General features: G+C 38.6%; 2 protein-coding genes across 2 annotated transcripts in view; both read left to right on the top strand.

Moving 5' to 3' along the window:
* The window catches only part of LOC118338200 (transmembrane protein 184C-like), a gene marked incomplete in the record, with an annotated part of 6444 nt that extends 1156 nt beyond the window's left edge, over nt 1–5288 (top strand). The window contains 9 exon segments of the mRNA XM_035675460.1: nt 714–736; nt 1329–1534; nt 1617–1691; nt 2330–2423; nt 2805–2917; nt 3126–3225; nt 3330–3407; nt 3472–3565; nt 3658–5288. Coding sequence (XP_035531353.1) covers nt 714–736; nt 1329–1534; nt 1617–1691; nt 2330–2423; nt 2805–2917; nt 3126–3225; nt 3330–3407; nt 3472–3565; nt 3658–3926 — 1052 coding nt within the window.
* Nucleotides 5289–9202: 3914 nt separating this feature from the next.
* LOC118337916 overlaps nt 9203–14048 on the top strand; it is a 21824-nt gene continuing 16978 nt past the window's right edge. Inside the window, 6 exon segments of the mRNA XM_035675081.1 lie at nt 9203–9343; nt 11810–11929; nt 12134–12229; nt 12320–12406; nt 13296–13382; nt 14001–14043. Coding sequence (XP_035530974.1) covers nt 11835–11929; nt 12134–12229; nt 12320–12406; nt 13296–13382; nt 14001–14043 — 408 coding nt within the window. The 5' untranslated portion in view covers nt 9203–9343; nt 11810–11834.

The following is a 14048-nucleotide window of genomic DNA, read 5'->3' as shown; positions in this document are numbered from 1 at the left end:
AAGATCCTGTTTCTCTCTAAATAATGGCCCGACCCCGTTTTCGTTCCACCAGGTGTGGCCTCTGATTTAGGAATGTGCTTGTAGTACGACGCGAGGGTAAAGCAGCCGTTCATGCGTGTTCGTGCGAGAGTGGAGGAGGTGGAATCCGCCGCTTGTTCTGTTCCTACGCTCTCCCTGCTGGTGGCCGTTGCTGCACGCTCTGCATCTTGGGAGCTGCAGAAAGACAAGGCGTACAACCTCCTTCTGTATCACCTCCGCACAGACCTCGCCCGCCCCTTTTGACGCCAACATCTGGGACTTCCCGGCTTGACTAAGTCAGATTTTTCTAATAAGCTCTGGTAGTTACAGTACTAAAGAAATCCAAACAAGTAACTCTCTCACTCAGATTTTTCTGTCTGTCTCTGCAGGTTGGGACTGACATAAATGCCTGGTTCATTGCCGGCATCTTTGTCCTTTCTGACGCATCCCAATTCGCTGTGGGGGATCCTGCAGCACATTGTGCACTAAACAAAACCCCAACCTGAGCTGCAGAGACCGATTATCAGGTGGACACACACACACACACACACACACACACCACACACACACCCTTTAAGTTGCTTATAAAGGACAGTCACCTCAATAATACGTAGATATTTAACTACACGTGGGTTCCTGAAATGACGCTCTCGTCCTCCTCCCTCTGTCTCCGCTGCACCAGAATACTATGGATGTCCCTATCTACAGTTTGGACAGCGTGAGTCAATAATTAGCACACACACACACACACAACACACACACACACACACCAGAGGAAGTGACAGTGGCCTGTCCCACGTCGCGTTCTATTACATTACGTTGCCGTGGCAACGCACCTTAATGGAGGCAAAGGGACATTTGTCACAAGACCAGAGGTCAAGTTACAACACACTCTTCTGTGTTGTTTGAACTATTCTGATTAATGTTTATTTGAATAGCGCCACCATCATATCAGAAGTTATCTCAGGACACTTTTCAATATACAGGCAAGGTTTCAGAACGTCCTCCTTTTACTACTCGTTTAATTATTTCCATATCATTTATTGTTACATTTATTATGACCAAAACACGTGTGGCAGGGAAGAAACTTTCTACTAACAACTATAATAGTAGAAATATGACTAATAATAATAGTGATGATTACAAGGATGATAGCAGCAATTATGATGATAATAACAATGATATTATCAGTCTGTTAGTCTGTCTATTGCAGTTAATATAATTATAATACATGGTAGCATCCACCTTTGTTTCTTTCTTAAGAATAATAATTCCTTTATTACTTTCTATCTCTTCTCCCTCCTGCGCAGTGGCTGGCTCTGCGGTATCCCAGTCTGGCCATCTACGTGGACACGTGCAGGGAGTGCTATGAGGCCTACGTCATCTACAACTTCCTGGTGTTCCTGTTGAACTTCCTCAGCAACCAGTACCCCAGCCTGGTGCTCATGCTGGAGGTCCAGCAGCAGCAGCCACACCTGCCCCCGCTCTGCTGCTGCCCACCATGGCCCATGGGAGAGTAAGAGGAGGAGGGCAGATATACAGTGGGGTGACTATATGGTGGATGGATGTTAAAGTGTTTCTCTCTGTTTCTCTATCAGGGTGCTGCTGTTCAGGTGTAAGCTGGGAGTCCTCCAGTACACTGTGGTCAGACCTGTGACCACCGTTATAGCACTGTAAGTTTTTACTATTTTACATATAACCATAAGTTCCCAGTACAACTGTGGCGACCACTGTAGGTTTTCTTACCATAGCCACAGTGACAATACACTAAATTTACTGTAACCATGGTGACACACCACTGTAGACTTCTCACAGTAACCATGGTGACATACCGATGCAGTTTCGTCACTGTAACCATGGTGACACACCACTGTAGTTTTCTTACTGTAACCATGGTGACAGTACTGTAGTAGTAGCGTGGCACTGTAAGTAGTTTTCTGTAACCATGGCGATACTTTTCACACTGTACAATCTGTAACATGTAACCGTAGTTTTAACACGGCATGCTCGTGACACAATGTTCGTGGTTAGCAAGGTTGCTAACTGTAACCATGTAACCATGGCGATAGCCCTGTTCATACTGTAGTCACATCTACTCTTCAACAGTAAACAACAGCGCCAGGGTTTGGCTTATACATTGCTCTGAATAATGGTAACGCACCGGAACAACAGGTGGCAAAATGACAAATATGTGAGTGTGAAATGTGAATTTCTCACTTTGAAATGTTTATTTCTAATTTGGGAATCTGAAAACACACATTGAAGTTTTGGAAGCTGAGAAGCTGAACATTTATTGTTTCCTTCTCTGCAGGATCTGTCAGCTCTGTGGGGTTTATGATGAAGCCAACTTCAGCTTCAGAAACGCCTGGTCCTACCTGGTCATCATCAACAACATATCACAGCTGGTAAAGACACACATAATGGATTGCACTGACTCATTATACTTGTGAGGACTCTTATTGTCATAATATAGTACATTCCTAATCCCCTTAAAACGTGAAAGTACAAAATGGAAGTTAAACTCACCACAAACCAGTTGGTGGTACCTTTATTTCTTCAGTTGATAACTGTTGGAGTTAGTATTACATTTTGAGTTAATGTTAAATTTGTAGAAATGACAATTTGACACACTGCACATTTTTTCTGTTGCATTACAGGGATAGTATAGAACACATACATTTCACAGTTGGAAATCAAACACAGTTTGGAGTCATAATGCTGTATGTTTGGCTGCCATTACTGTTAAGTATACAGTAAAGTATACATATCTTTATCTCTCTCTCCAGTTTGCCATGTACTGTCTGGTGCTGCTGTACCGAGCTCTCAAAGAAGAGCTGACTCCCATCAGGCCTGTGGGCAAGTTCCTCTGCGTCAAACTGGTGGTGTTTGTCTCCTTCTGGTAAGTATGGAAGGATAAAGAGAGTAATTTGCTGCGTTTCTCTGTTTTACATAATTGTACATTGAAATTGATGCTTTGGGAACAACAACAACTCTCTGAAGAAATAATCAGCAGATTAATCAATAATACATTTTGTAACTAAATTGTTATTATTATGTAAATTCCGCCCTTAGTTGTGACACATTTATCTCCCTCTTTCTCTCTTCAGGCAGGCTGTTTTCATAGCGTTTCTGGTGAAGGTCGGCGTGATCTCTGACAAACACACCTGGGACTGGGACAGTGTGGAGGCTGTGGCTACCGGATTGCAGGTCCAACACACATTTATAAGCAAATCACCCATATTGATACCTCACAGTCATGTGACCTTTGACATAGAACTTATTTGACTTAACTGATTGTTTATTTGAAACAGGACTTCATCATCTGCATAGAGATGTTCCTGGCTGCCATCGCTCACCACTACACCTTCACCTACAAACCATACGTACAGGTAAACATTTCATCTATCTATCTATCTATCTAATCCTGTCTATTCGTCCCTTTCCTCCATCCAGGAGGCAGAGGAGGGGTCATGTTTCGACAGCTTTCTGGCCATGTGGGATTTCTCTGACATCAGAGCAGATGTCACAGAACAAGTCCGCCATGTTGGTGAGTGTCTCATTATTATTCTTCACACTGCTTGAATTAGTAATAATATCCATCTGCAGCTATGGTAAATATCTCTGCCACCCCCCCTCCAGGTCGTACTTTCCTGGGTCGTCCCAACAAGATGTACTTCGGTACGGTAGTTCGACCCGAACACACTGAGCACACCGGCCTCCTCACATCGACCTCCCAGGACCCCGTCGCCGCAGCAGCCACATCGATGCCCTCCTCCCCCTCCTCGAGTGGCCGGTACCAGGGCCTTGGCCACACTACCGCCCCACACTCTATCTCCGCCCCTGCAGGGTTCACCTCCTCTTCCTGGGATGACGACAGCGACTCGCCTGAGGCAGGTGACAGCCAATAACAGGGTGACACCACTGGAAGCACATAGCCAGGGGTGGGAACTTCAATCTCTCTTTATGTCCTTTGCCCCCTTGTTTTGATGTGCTTCATAGCTGTGGACAAAGAAACTCTAAGATTCTGTAAACATGGACTGAACTCCAAATTTGTGAAAAAGAAGCAAATTCACAGATGGTTTTCATCAGGATGAAGCAAAGGAAAGCAGAGAAGAGAAAGAGTTGTCACTCTGTGATGTCAAAGCCATGTCAAACGTATTTTTAAAATAATTACCCAGTTTTAAATGTTTTAAATCTGTATTTTAATGTCTAATGATGTCATTTTGATAAATGTATCTCTGACTGTTGAAAGAATATTTGATGTTTTCATCAGAGTGGAAGCAGCTTGTTGGTTTTACACTCCCACGGTGTTGAAGTGTCCTTGAAGTAGGTTTAACCATTTGTTCTAATTCATAATAAAGGAACATGCCATATCTAATCACCAGAAAATGTAATTGTTGCTGTTGTTAAATGTGATTCCACTCTTCTGAAAACTCAAGCAAGGTCTAGTAATACAACAGGAAAACGTCGATGAAACATCTGTGATGCTGACCGCAGGCTGACTGAAGACAAGTTTTGAGGCATAGATGTTTGCATGTGCCGCTTGCCATCCAGAGAATCCAAATTTGGGGCAAATTAGGTTAGAGTAGAGCTAGGCTAAGCCAGCAGCAACCATTATCCCTATATCCCAAAGTTCCTACACTAACTAACATTATAAGAGATTGGTAAGGGCTACCCTCGCAGTTCAAATAGCAAATGAACAAAGATATCTGTGGAGACATCAAAGCTATTGTGTCACACTGAGCCTTTAATATTCTGATTTTAACATTAGTTTACTGTAGTTTCATAGTTTACTGGGATTAGTCAATGCTGTACAATACTGTTGTATGCCAGAAAAGAATATGCATATCACAAACATTCCCTGTCTGACAGATTTGGATAATTGAATGGATCATTTTGCATGTGAATAATGAAATAATGTTTAGAAGTTGTGAAGAATCTGACAATTTCACTGAGAAGCAAATGGTTATTGAGCAATTTGTAGACAATTGCACTCTTTTGAACATTTGACAAAACACGTGCAAATTGCTTGATGAATGAGAATTTGTTGTGAACATCAAACTAGTTGTTGAGAAAACTTATCCAATAACTGAGGCAAAGTAAATGAGAGAAACTGTAATAATGGCTGGATTCCATTTAGCTGCTTCAGTTTCAGGGTGTTCTGCATGCTGACTCGCTGTCACTCAAGATACTTTACAAAACCTCTGTGAGCTTGTAGTAGAGGTCTGGCAAAACATCTACAGCTGATTACAAAAGACTCATTGCCTAATTTCTACTGTGTGCACTGGAGTCACTACTGTACACTTATGACTTGTTATTAGTATTTCCCACCACTAGGTGACACAGATGGCCCATTAAAATTAATCATGAGCACAAAATAGTCTGAATATTTAATAACACACACTTTCTTATGCAGTACCTCATGTACTGGTGGAAAATGGTGGAAACTGGTGGAATGCAACTAAGATGACAAAGCCTGATAAACTCAGATAATAGAGCAAATAAGCTGTTGAAACAAAACTGACACCAGCCAACAGGAAGTATCAACTGTAACTTTAACTATATAAATGACTATCTGTACTTTAGAAAAAATTTAACAGGAAAAAGGAAGTGTTGAGGCTACACTGCTGAGCCTGGCAGTTACATTACCTCCTCCCCCGTCTTAGGCCTGAAAACGTCTCCCACAGCCCAAAGCTCTGGTGCTCAGTGTTAATACCAATACTTTCCTGGTTCCTCTGAGCACCCAGTCTCGCCCAAGCTAACAAGCATTAACTCTGTAAATCACAGGAATGTGACTGGGTGTGTTAATAATTGAACTTTAGTAACAAAACAATAATCACATTACTTGTTATTTTCTTGCAACTTCACTGCATTTCTATTTGAGCCCTACAGATACAAATTTATCATCAATTAAAGGTTAAATGTTCATCCAATTTCAAATGTATGCAGTTCTGTTCTGTAGTTATTCAGCACCACTTGACTTTGAATTGTACAGTATGTGCACTTTTATATGTATAAACTGTCAATGGTCTATTCTTTTGTGTTTATTTTCTCCACTAGATATCACTAAATAATTATCTAAACTGTATGTTTTCTGCATTGAAAGCAATCCTGCACCAAATGTTCTCATTGTTAATTTTGTCAGTTCATCAGTGCTGGAGGAATTATTCAGATCCTTTACTTTAGTAAAACTAACAATAAAACGATGTGAAAGTAAATATGTTATACAGTAATGTAAAATATTTAAGGATTGGCATTCAAAATGTCTATTTGAGTCAAAGTGTACAATGAAGCAAGATCAGTGGGTTAGCGAGGTATGTTGATCTAAAGTTTCCAGTATCACCAAGGTGACTCTAAACTGGGCTTTAGCAGCCACACTGCCCAGAGGTTATGTTCAGAGCCTGGGATTGAAAATATGTGATATATTCTCAGCTGAGGGAATATGTTACGCAAACTTGTTGCAAGTTTTTGTTCTTTCCGTGTTGGCTTAATTTGCCATTTGAAGTAGTGACGTTGTGTTATTGCGCTATAGGCCAGTTTCTGTTTTATAACAATCACACTGTACAATGTAAATAATTGTATTTGTTTCAGCTTGAAAGGATACCAAACTTTGGACTACTCAAACTCATATTCCCTCATAATACTCACACATTCTCACATTATGTGTGTGTTTGGATTTATGTGTCTGCTAACAGCTTTGTAAGTCTGTTCTTAGAGAAGAAGAAGAAGAAGAAGAAGAAGAAGAAGAAGAAGATATACTTTATTGATCCCCTACGGGGAAATTGTTTTTTATACACACACTGGCTGAAATGCACACTTCATGCACATGTGGGACATGCAAAGGGAGATGATGGTGACGGTGACGGGGCTTGCCGCTACCAGCGCTTCATGAGCAGGTTTTGGGTTAGGTTGCCTTGCTCAAGGGCACCTCGGCAGTGCACAGGAGGTGAAACTGGCACCTCTCCAGCTACCAGTCCACACTCCATATTTTGTAGTCTGTGGGACTTGAACCAGCGACCCTCCGGTTCCCAAGCCAAGATAATATATATATATATCTATATATATAGACCTCTTGGAGTTTTTACTACTGGAGTTACTACTATATACTTGTTATTAGTATTTGTATCCACTAGGTGGCATCAACAGTCCATTAAAATCTGAGCTGAGTGAACTGGTGCAATAGCACAAAATAGTCAGAATATTCATTAATACACACTTTCTACTTCAAACTTCATGTAGAAGCTAATGGAATCAAACCAAAATGATTAGGGTTTGTTCCTCTTAACTCTCTCTCTGGAAGCTTTTAAATGAGATTCATTAAACATCTACATCAAATATTATCACCATGAACCTTGTGAGGCTCAGAGAATCATACATCAACATAGAGGAAACAAGCTATTTTAACTTAAGGAGGAAGGAAGTGTGGTATTTCAGTTATTAAAGCTCCACCCATCTGAAATATCACAAAGGACAAAGAAAAGCAACTGACGTTTTTCTGACACAAATGTAAGTAGTTCATGATTTAAGTTGATTAGTTGATTTTAAAACTTAGCATTCCATTGTTGTAAATGTAATATGGGAAGTATTTTGCTCATCTTGCTGTGCGTACAAACATATGCATAAAGTATTAAGTATGCTTAATGCAGCCCACACTGACTATCAGTATACCTAAAGGAAATGCAAAGTACACATTTGTTTCTTAGCAACACTGTTTAAATTGCATTCAGTTTCAGAGCTGCTCTTACACGTCATGCTACATTGTTCAATAAGCATGATGTGTAAAGACAGCATTTGTCAGCCAGTGAGGCTGCTGCAGTAAATAGGATTTATTAAAGGAATACAGCAGTGAGTTATTAACCAGCTTGACCCCTAAGGTCATCAGGAACAGGCCGCCTGGTTGTTCCCTGGGTGTTAATGAAAAATTGTAAAGCTGCCTTAATCTTTTATGTGCCAGTCCTCTGGAACTTCCTAATCAAGTGTGCTCCAGTGCTATCATCTTTTAATACTAGTTTACTTGTCTTTTATACTATTTTATGGCATTGTATTCCTACTTCTTCTATTGGTTTTAACCATCCATTTTTATAACAATATGACTGCCACCCAAAAGTGGAGCCAAAACATTTAAAGTGTTCTCTGGTGACTGGTTATAAAGCCCACTGCCTCCATGTTAGCAGATGGGACATTGACCAAAATAAAGAAATCAAAGTACACTTCAAATATTTTTCCCAAAGATAGTTTTGGCATTTTAGAGAGTTCTTTTCATGCTGTATGTTCAAGTTTGGTTTTAATTAATTATCTGAAGATATAGAAAGCTGCCTGCGTTTTACTCGGCCAGGCAACACCTATCTTTTATGTATCAGTGGATTAGTCTTATATAACTCTGTATTACTGTTTTAATTTACATAGCTGGTCCTAATTATTTCTTTTATCATTGTATTTTTTTAATTCTGACTTCTAAATTCTAACCAAGGGTTTTTTACTCATATGTATTGTTTATATGTCTGTTTCAAGCGTGTTACCTTATAGTATCCATATAGTTTTTCTGGCCGCAACTCAAGTGGTAACTCTTAGGTAGCTCTGTGCAGCGCATTGTGCTTCCATCTGGAATAAAATGTGCTATAGAGATAAGGTTTTGCTTGTTTGCATGTATTAAAGTTGGAGGATTTATAGGTCAAATGACATCATTCCACACAAATGTCTCATGCCAGAGTAGTGGCAAAATGATAACTATTGATATAGAGAAACCAGATATACAGTCAGTCCTGGAGGAAGTTTTTAGATTTAAAAAGTATTGATACCACACTGTAAAAATATAGTATAAAGTAAAAATCCATTAAAATCAGAAAATATCTTTAAAGTATGCTTTTATAAGTACTAGATACAGAGAAATGTGTCCTGTGACTGTTATACTGTTATATATAATATCAGGACTGGGGTAACACAATGTCACACACATGATCTTTCCGTGTAAAAAGTGAACACCCTACAAATGTTATGTGTGTTCCAGGAATGTGAAATAAAACAAAACAACTTCAGTAATCACAAATATTAATTTTTTTTCAAATGATATAAATTAACTGAACTGCATGTAGTTTAATTATATAGTTTAATTATTGGCCACCTCTCATGAACTCTGATGAACTCTGATGACGCAGTGTTTTAGAGAGGAGGGGGGGGAATCGAAACCGAAAATCCCCGTACGGGGGACTTCCAAACACTGTCAGTGTAGAAGCCTTCCGTGAGACAGCACTCGTCTAGAGTCCACAGAACATCGTCTGGATTAAAACAGCAACGAGGACACAATCGTCTCTGCGTTTAAAGTACTGTAAGTAGCGTTTACGATTCTGCGTGTGTGAGCTCGGACCAGCTGATTGCTGCGGGTTTGTTTCTTTGTGTGTAGGCCCAAAGCCCTGTGCAGACAGACTGAAGTGCGCAGGAGACTTAGAACCACATTAACCTTAGACGTGGCCATGAGTTGGATGAAAACATGCACAAAAGGAACTGAGAATAATATCAGAAGCGAAGCCTGGTGATTTCACTCGGTCACAACAGCGGCTGTAGATCGCAGTTAACAGATCAACAACAAACCTAATACAGCACGTGTGACGCATGTTTGTAAACATTGAATGCGCAGACGCAGTGTGGTTGTTGATGATGATTTCCACCGATAGATAGAAGAACTGGGCCAAATTTGATTTCCATATCCAGACTATTTGTAAATTAAACGTATCATATTGCATTGTATTATAATAATAAAAATAGTGTAAAATAAATTATGTAGGCCTAATGTCATATTCTATTTCCATAGGCTTATCTTATGGGCACAAGTTGCTTATCTTGTGCGCACAAGATAAAACATATTTCCTTTTGGGGACTTTAGGGGGTCCTTAACATGCTGCACATTGAAAGTGGTGGAAAGTAATGTACTCACGTGCTAAATACTTAAGTACAATTTTTATGTATTTACTTTATACTTCTACTTAACTAAATTAGAGGGAAATATTGTACTTGGTACCCACTATATTTGTTTGGTAGCTAAAATTACTGCACATTAATAGTTTACAAATTGCATTGTTAAAGACTCATTACTCATCACTCATGTAATTAATTACTCGTTACTCTTTTTCTCCCTGCCGAAAGTAATTTCTTACACTACTAGTTAAATTACTTTTCTGCTGCTCCCCACAAAATTGGTACTTTTGTCCCTTATCCTCAAAATTTAGACTTCATCTGTTTGCCTCTGTGTGAATGGCAAGGTCATCTCCTGTAAGGCTTCACACGATTATTTATTTTCTGCAGCCTCTGAATCCATAAAAGTTACAGGGTAGATGGGAAGTACACCTGGCAAGCTAGTTTCTTGCCTGGTGATGTGCATGATTACAAAAATGAATCTGGGAATGTGACTGGATTCATTTAAGATCAGTTGACAACAAAAATAAGGTTGTAACTAGTTATTTTTGGGGGGTTGGTATTATTACTGAAATGTATTTGTACTAAGTTATGCAACTAGTTACTGGAGAATATAATATTAGAACTAGTAATGCCTTACTGCCCAGCACTGGTTAAAGACTAAAGTAATGGTTTTTGGCTTGTGACCACTCACAATAAAGGAGCTCCCATTTACAAAATATATTTCAGTCAGGACCACTTTTGTCGAAAGAAAACTTTATTTCCAAATTCAGTATGTTATATTTGGTGGTGCCTGCCCCCAGGGCACAGGACAGAGCAAGCACCAATGACAAAAATGACATAGATTAACTTAGATACAGCATAAAAGGAGGAGCTGGGGTGGAGGTTGGTTGCAAAGCAGATTGCAGAGGAAGACACATTTGGCAATTGGATGCTTAAAGGGAATAAGCTGAGCTATCAGCTGATGTGTGTTGATGATCAGTTGCGATCAGCTGATGTAGCTGGAATTGTGAGCTGAGCTTGACTTTGTGGCCTTCCTGAACTAACGCTGTGCTCAGGTTGATTTTCTACAAACTGTTAGTCCTGCAAACTACTCAGATGGTTGCAGTTAAGCAATTGTAAAGAAGTAAAAGTGTCAGATATTTTGTAAAAAACTGCAAAAAGTCCCAGATGTCTGAATAAAAAATGGACCATTAATCATCTACAACCCCTTCAGATTTATCTTTATTTGTTACTTACCTTTGATACTGTAAGTACATTTTCCTGATGATAGATGATGAAAGACCTTTACTTGTATTTGAGTGTTTTACATTGTTGTATTCATTCATGAAACCTTAACTGTAATATAGACTTTTTAACATTTTCATGTACATATTTCTGAGCACTTGTACTGTGACACTGAACATGCTTTCAGTTATTTGTTTAAAAGAGATCCCAATTATGAATGCTATTTAGCTCTTGGTCTTACTTTTATTTGGTTTAAATGCTAGTTACTTTGGATAAGAGTCAAATTAATATAATGTAATAAATGTGTTCTTGCAGACAATCTTTGATTAAGATAAGATATAATGGAACTTTATTCATCCCGACAGAAACTGTTGTGCTGCAGTTGCAACACAAAGTAGGAAAGAGTGCAAACATACAGTAAATCCAAAATGTATACAATGGTAAAAAATAATAAATAGGTTAATTGTAAGGATCATTCTTGGTGAGCTGCATAACTACATTTATGAGAAGTGATATAAAAAAAAAAATATTGTCAATAATGCACGTAAATTAGCCAGAAATAACAAAAAAGTGCAAGATGATCAAATAAACTGAATAAAAACTAATATGCCAGAATGTGTCCTTTACAAACCTGTTTTTTTTTTTCTTCGAGCAGTTGTGTTTTAGCTGCACCAGCTGAAATGGCAGAGAAGAAGAAGAAGACAAGGAAGCCACCCACCTCTTCTGTGATGTCCAAACAGTCAATCAGCACCAGCAGTAAACTCAAATCAGTCAGGTAACATTATAGCAGTTTAGCACTGTATACATCACTATTTAGTGAAAGACCAGCAAAATTTGCTTTGTGTGGTGCATTAAATATAAGCTTGTATCTTACTGTGTATATAAGGAAGTATAGCCTCACAAAGCTGTTAGCTGTACACTATTAGTTATTTATTAGTTTCTAAACCTTTTTGAGTTGATCAATCTCTTTTCTCAATAGTTCACAGACAAGGGAAGATGAGTCCTCGAGTCTCAGCTGTGCCTCTATGAAAAGTGATGCATCCATGGGCCATCCACTCAACTTTGAATTAAAACGGTAATCCTAAATTTAGTTTGTTAATAATATATGTGTTGGTTCTTGGTTTCTGAATAAGTTATCCAAGTAAAATGATTTTTCTCTTTTCAGGTTAGAGTCCACAGCTCCTAATGTCTCTATGGAGAGTGATGCATCCATGGGCCATCCACTCAACTTTGGTCTTGAAAAAACCCCAAGGTGATTAAATTTGATGTATTTTGTAAAGAAAATATCTTGCATCTAAAAGCATGTTATGGTTAGTTAATCAAAAATGTACAGGGAGTTGTCTGGAACCAGTAGAATACGATGCATTCATAGCACCGCAATTTGACTTTAAATAATAAAAAAAGAAATGCTATCATCAGACACAAAGACTGCAATCTCTTGAAAGACAATGTGCAACTTTTAAAAATATCATATTTTATTTTATAGTTTCAGGAACTGTTTGTCAAGTCAAGTCAAGTTAAACAGGAACTGTTTGTGCATTTTTTCCATAATTTGTATTGGGGTGTCTAATAGTACATGTACATATTTGTCCTAAACCTTTTGGCACAGAACTTTCGGTTTAGTACATGACGTTCTTCAGTTCCTAATGCCCTTTGACTTTTCTTTTGAAATTATTTCTATAATTACATGTGATGCATGGCATACATAAAATACCATGGAAATGATTGAATTACAAATCCACTCACATCTGTTAAACTTGTCTTAACATTTTTTTTACATTTGTAAAAACTGTGTGTGCGTGCATGTGCGTCACCTGTCTGATGTGAGGAGGTTATGTAACCGTAAACAAATTCACCTGACTTCCCACACACGATTCTTTGTCCTAATCTGCACTGTGGTACATTTTGCCAGTGTTGCTAGCTAGGTAATGACAGATATAGTGAGCAGTTGTTACTGGCTAAAGTTGTTAACCAATAGGTAAAGCTACCTGTCCACCAGGAAAATCTATAAACTACAAAAGGTTGACAGTAATCCTAAAGTTGTGCACTGACTGACTAATATATTCACATTTGTTGGTTATAGATGTGTTGTTGGTGGTTGAATAAGTTATACAAGTAAAAAAAAAAAATTCTCTTTTCAGGTTAGAGTCCACTGCTCTTAGTCTCTCCATGGAGAGTGAGGCATCCATGGGCCACCCACTCAACTTTGGTCTTAAAAAAACACAAAGGTGATTTAATTTAATGTATTGTGTAAACCAAATATCTTGCATCTAAAAGCATGTTATGGTTAGTGCAAAGATTTATACAGAGACCAGTTGTTTATACATATCTGGAACCAGTAGAATTTCAGTGAGATTAAGGTGATGCCTTCATAGTGTTAAATTAAATTACAACAACAAATAATAATAAAAATCATCACACCCACAAAGACTGAACACTCTTGAAAGACAATATGCAACTTTTAAAGAGAGAGAAATTTACATTTATACTTACAGGTATATTTGTAAAAGTGATCGACAAAGCCCAGTGAAGTTGAAAGTATTTTTTTGTGAGGAGTAACTAAGTTAGCTAATGTATTAGCATGTGCTAAAAGAGTAACACAGCACGTGAATCTTAAGTCAAGTCCTACCTTACTGACAAGACTTTCTGTGTTAGTTTTGCTGAGTCCAGGTCTTCTACCTTTAGGCTGCATTGTGGGGTTTCTCAGGCTTATGTGCTTGGCCTGATTCTGTTCTTTATTTACGTGCTACCGTTTTTATGCAAACAATACCCAGGTTTATCTCTGTATCAGTGTAACCGATACACATCTGGCAGGACTAACATGTCATTTGTTGATCACACTACAGCCAGCCAACTGGGGAGTTTTTCAGCTGTTCAGTGTGTAAGAAGGTTGT

The sequence above is a fragment of the Morone saxatilis genome, unplaced genomic scaffold (assembly GCF_004916995.1).
Source record: "Morone saxatilis isolate NCDOM2014 unplaced genomic scaffold, NCSU_SB_2.0 Contig4, whole genome shotgun sequence".
In the NCBI taxonomy this organism is placed as follows: Eukaryota; Metazoa; Chordata; class Actinopteri; family Moronidae; genus Morone; species Morone saxatilis.
The sequence above is the reverse complement of the archived record's forward strand: the minus strand, read 5'-3'. Positions and strand labels throughout refer to the sequence as shown.